Source organism: Montipora foliosa, chromosome 6 (genome assembly GCF_036669935.1).
Source record: "Montipora foliosa isolate CH-2021 chromosome 6, ASM3666993v2, whole genome shotgun sequence".
Taxonomy (NCBI): Eukaryota; Metazoa; Cnidaria; class Anthozoa; order Scleractinia; family Acroporidae; genus Montipora; species Montipora foliosa.
The window spans coordinates 49958885-49963884 of NC_090874.1; the positions used below are offsets into that span (position 1 = coordinate 49958885).

At 39.7% G+C, this 5000-nt stretch overlaps 1 protein-coding gene across 4 annotated transcripts in view; it reads left to right on the plus strand.

The window, feature by feature from the left end:
* The window catches only part of LOC138007630 (uncharacterized), a 23190-nt gene extending 18414 nt beyond the window's left edge, over window positions 1–4776 (plus strand). For all 4 annotated transcript variants that reach the window (XM_068854656.1, XM_068854654.1, XM_068854655.1 and 1 more), the window contains 2 exons: window positions 1–433; window positions 1829–4776. The exon at window positions 1–433 is cut by the window's left edge and continues 494 nt beyond it. In XM_068854656.1, coding sequence (XP_068710757.1) covers window positions 1–433; window positions 1829–2312 — 917 coding nt within the window. In that variant the 3' untranslated portion in view covers window positions 2313–4776. The remainder of the gene's footprint in view (window positions 434–1828) is intronic.
* The last annotated feature ends 224 nt before the right edge of the window (window positions 4777–5000 follow it).

Consider the following 5000-nt stretch of genomic DNA (forward strand, 5'->3'; position numbering starts at 1 on the left):
AGCAGATCAACGGATTATCTGGAGGCCACGAAGAAGAGCCTGTTGCTGAAGAGGCCAATGGATCAGGGGACCACAGAGTAGGACGTGCCCGACGGGCGAGTGGTAGGAGCTACGTCGATAACGCTAGTGGAATCAGTTATCGCCGCAATGGAACAGTTGCAGGAGACGATCTGCCCTACCCAATCCGAGAAGATGTGACATGTTTGCCTGTGCAGGAAAAAGCTAGCAGTCTGATTGTAATGCCATGTTTTCGGTCGGTTAGCCATGTAACAACACATTGCCCGGTTTCAAATGCAGAGAGGACAGCCCTTTGCTATCAGCAGTTGAGGAGTTTTGATTGGCCACCCAACTTGATCTCTTCCACTGGAAGACTGGCAATGGAGCATACATGCACCGATGAGGAGATAAGAAATTGGAAACAGAAGCTAACGAGGCAAGTGGCGCGAATAAATTATCCTTAGCAAATATGAAGCAATTGAAGCTGTTAAATTCATGGTACTACCGAAAATGCAACTGGTTGCCATGGATTAAATTTCTCTTTTTACACTGTGCGTGCAGTTCCATTCCATATGCATATGTTCTATTTTTCTCTGAGTGTGGCCTTGCTTGTCCCAACGTTAGGTATTAATTCAGCGGACCAGAGTTATCAAAACCAAGTCATTCCTCCCCTGGAAAATATAATTTATTTATCGGGTTGTGCTATCCCGTTCTATTTCAAGCAGTTAGCGACAACTCGAAGACAGTACCCAGAGTTTTTAATGACACCAGTCTTGAACTAAATCCCGCAACTGACCATGTAGTCAAGCTAAAGGAGAAGAATGGAGATCTGAAATATAAGTGTTACATTAAACAAGTAGTAAAGTTACATGAAAGGGCAAGTTAATATAAAAATGGGGGGATTTGCAACTGATTCAGATTCTTGTTATTCCAAGGGTTAACTGCTTACCATTGGATGAGTCACTATCTATCCGGGGCCGATAACTCAATCAGTCCTCAATGATCTCGTCTCAATGATAGACAGTTACTCTTCTGGCGCTATCCATTCTTTATTTTGAACGGCCAAAGCCTGGTCTTAATTTATTTTGCATTTTTTCATGGAATCGTATTCGGAAAGTGCGCTTGTAGGATATGTGCGAAACTCATCACCTCGAAGAACTAAGGCTTGGTGAATAGAATCCGTCAGTTCTCAAGATGAATCCGTTAATTGGTGATTCTCATGTTACTTAGGTTGAATACGCACTCAGATGAATTGAAGAAACTAGTCTTGTTTTGGAGCGTAAATAATGCCTTGAAAAAATTAGGGTTACCATTAGTTTTGGTTATTATACATGGATATCAATTGACTTATTATGGAAAAGTAAATAATGAATGCGCATGTTCGTCGTTGTAGTGTATTAGTGAAGACTCAGGACTATAGATATGGCAGGTCTGAGTTCGAGTACAAGTAAGTTCATGGTACAGTTCTTTGTTCCCTTACTATATTGTAATGTTTAGGTTGAATGGATAAATGTATGAATTTGAGAAACCGATAAGATTATACGAAACATTAAGATGTGTTGAGATGCGTGAGACACAGCTTGAGGGAAGGTATAAGTGTTTTTCTTCCTTTTGGGGGAGTTGATAGCTGCTTTAAACTAGGTAGAGTGCATATTCAACCTAGGTAAAATGATTATCACCAATTTAACCTAGGTAAAAACGGATTCAACCCGAGCTCGGATTTGACCGACAACATGGACACCCAAAGATGTCAAAGTGTGATAAGATCATCCTTTTATCTATTATTTATTTTATTTATTTATTCTTTTAACGCTTGCTAAATTACTTGCAGGACAAATCCACAAACAGCAGCCATGAAAAGGAGTATTTCAGGTGGCACGTTTTTTATCATGGAAATTGGAGAAGTTTCTCAACATTTCCGATTTGAAACACCTATCCTTAGTGATGCGGTGTACAGTTATCGTTTTGAAAGGTTGATGGGCATCAGAATCTATCCCAACGGCGTCGGCAGTGGAAGGGGAACCCATGTGGCACTTTTCATTCATATGATGGAAAGCGCCTTTGACGATCTCTTAGATTGGCCTTATGCTGGAACAGTCACTGTTAGCGTTCAAGATAGGAGTGGTTCCACAGCCCGAAGTGACATCAGTCGGATCATACAAGCCAATCCTTACTTGTCGACCTTCCAAAAGCCTGATGAAACCATTTGCCGCACCGGGTATGGCTATGAAAGGTTCGCTCGAATCGAAGAGTTCTTTGGTCCTCGATATGTGAAGGACGATAAGTTGTTGTTGAAAATAGAGTTTTCAGGGTAATTCAGTATAATATTTCTCTGAAAGAGTTTATTTTTGTTATTGATTGCACGAACGTAGTGCCTAAAACAATACAAATGACGGTGAAAAGATAATGCTATTTTAACTGTTTAAATAGTAGAATCGGTTCATACTTTTGAGATATGCTTACATAGAGAGTCTCACGTAGTTATACCCAACCTTTTTTTAAAGAAAACTGTTGCCCAAAAAATAGAGTTAAAATAGTGCAACGTGATATAGGTAAAAGTCAGCTACGAGCCTAGAAAGCCCATCAGGCCGGCGCTTATCTCCAGTTTTTGTAGCATGAAGCGACTAGGAGTATTTATACTCCCCCCTGGATGGGATTCTAGTCCATCGCAGGGTACATGCGCTATAGGGACCGAAGCATTTCCTAATGCCATAATTGTCCATTTCACATGGTTAATTTGGCAGCGGTTATACATGTAGCCTGGCTACAAAAACTACTTGAGTAACATCATTCATCTTAACTTTACTTGTTTTGCAATTTGTAGAGGGATAATATGATCCCTGGCATTTTTGACTTTCTAGTCATTTCAGGGAATCGCTACTCTCAAATAACTTGTACTAATTAACATTTTTGTAAATATTAACCTTCACATAGTACGGGTACGATAAACTGTATTGTTGTTGCAGTAACAAATAATTTAAATTGGGACGTATACTAAACATGAACCCCGGGTCCATGGACCACCCCTGTGGACCCGATCCATGGACCAACCAATGGGCGCGGTCCATGGACTACCCCTGTGGACCACCACTCATTTTTTATTGTAAAGTTACAAGAATAAAAATCTTTAGACGAAAGAAAGAAGTGTTCCTCGCACTCATCTGGACAATTGAAGCAGGAACCCATGACTAGGAGCGAAAACCTCAGATACTAAGGGTAAGTTTCTTTGTGAGGATGATCCGAAAAAGGATCATTGATACAAGATCACTTTGCTCACGGTGCATTAAAGGAACCGAAGAATCCACTCTGGGGTTCCTTTTATGCACCATGATCCAAGTGATGTTGGATCAATGATCCCTTTTTCGGATCATCCCAAAGAAACGCACCCTAAGTCTATTTCACGGTATTTTTACAGACCGATCTATTTTTAGACTACCTTTTCCGCCAAAGAAAGTTCCAGTTCGCTGACCCTATGACGTCAAGTTGGTTTCTTGTGATGTGTCATCGGGCTCGTTCGCAAGAAATTCAATCCAAAAAATAGATTGTTGTTTGTAAAAATGTCGTGACAGGAACATGGTGCTGTGGTTCATTATGGGCTTCTGATTTAAGCAATTGTCTTTAAAAGGCACGTTTACCACCTACTTGGTGGATCCAAAGGAATTTCGTCTTCAAATATACATCTAGTTCTTCACCGCAACAAATTGACGTGCTCGTAGCTTCATAGCTCAGTTGGTAGAGGATTGCACCAGCATCGTAGAGGGTCATTGGTTTCCAATCCCGTTGAAGCCACCTGAATTTTTCAGGTGTTGATAAGAGACAATTGCCAGATAAGTGAGAGGATAATTTTCCTCTTTCGTCTAAACAAGATTTTTATGCTTGTAACTTTACAAAATGAGGAGTGGTGGTCCACAGGGGTAGTCCACAGACCCGGGCTCCATGAAGTGCTCCATTGACCGGGTCCACAGGGGTGGTCCACGGACCAGAGGTCTATCTTTTGTACACATCCTTTAAATTGGATCTTTTGGATTTTCTCCCCGTACGAACTGATGAGTTTTTCACATAGTTTGAAATCATTGTATTACTAGCAAATGAAGTTTCCCGTGCTTTTCTGCTTGATTTCCATATTCATCTTAAAGGGGCTAGGTCACGCTATTTTAGGTAATTTTGTTTAATTTTGTTAATTATGAGCTCTAAATGTCAAATTGGCAGAGCAAGAGTCTTTCATTTGCAAAATCACAGCCACATAACAACTGAGAATGATTTTCCAGCTGTGTAAATGACATTTTGATATAGACTGATATAAATTTGAAAAAAGGTAGGCCGACGTTTTTCAAATTTACCCAAATTCAATCCATTTCAATCCTCTCCATTTTTGTCCATCCATATCCCTTCTTGGCTTCCCTGTGTTTTGTTAGAGTTCTTCTATAGTTTTGAACAGTAATTTTGATATTTTAGTTAATTCTATGACCATTCGATCAGTGCTGAAATTGCCTAAAATTGCGTGACCTAGCCCCTTTAACTGTATTTGTATACCGCGTCATTAAGGTGTAGATTTATAGGATAGCATTTATATTGGGTCTTTTCCGATATTTTGCCCGGAAAGAATAATTTTTTAAACATAGTTTTATAGGTTTTTGGTCATCTAGTTGGCCAATGAAATTTCGATAAAGACTACAATTTTTTGGTGTTTTTGAGTAGAGATTTTATCTTTTATATCTTATTTATCCTTTTTCGTTGTTTGAGCACATTTGTGCGCACTTGATGAAATTTTTTTGCAATAAACTGGTAATTTCATTAAAACAATTAAGTGATTCACTGCGCGGAGTAAATCCATTTAAAAGACCCTTTCTTGAGGAGCGCCACACCTTCGTGTTTCCCAAAACGCCCCCATTCAGCATTGTGCTGAACTAAATGTCGAGGGCTTTTGAAAAGGTTGTTTGATATGTTTGGAAGTACAGAGCTTGAATGCTGAAAGAGTGTAGACGCAAATTGAAACTGATTTA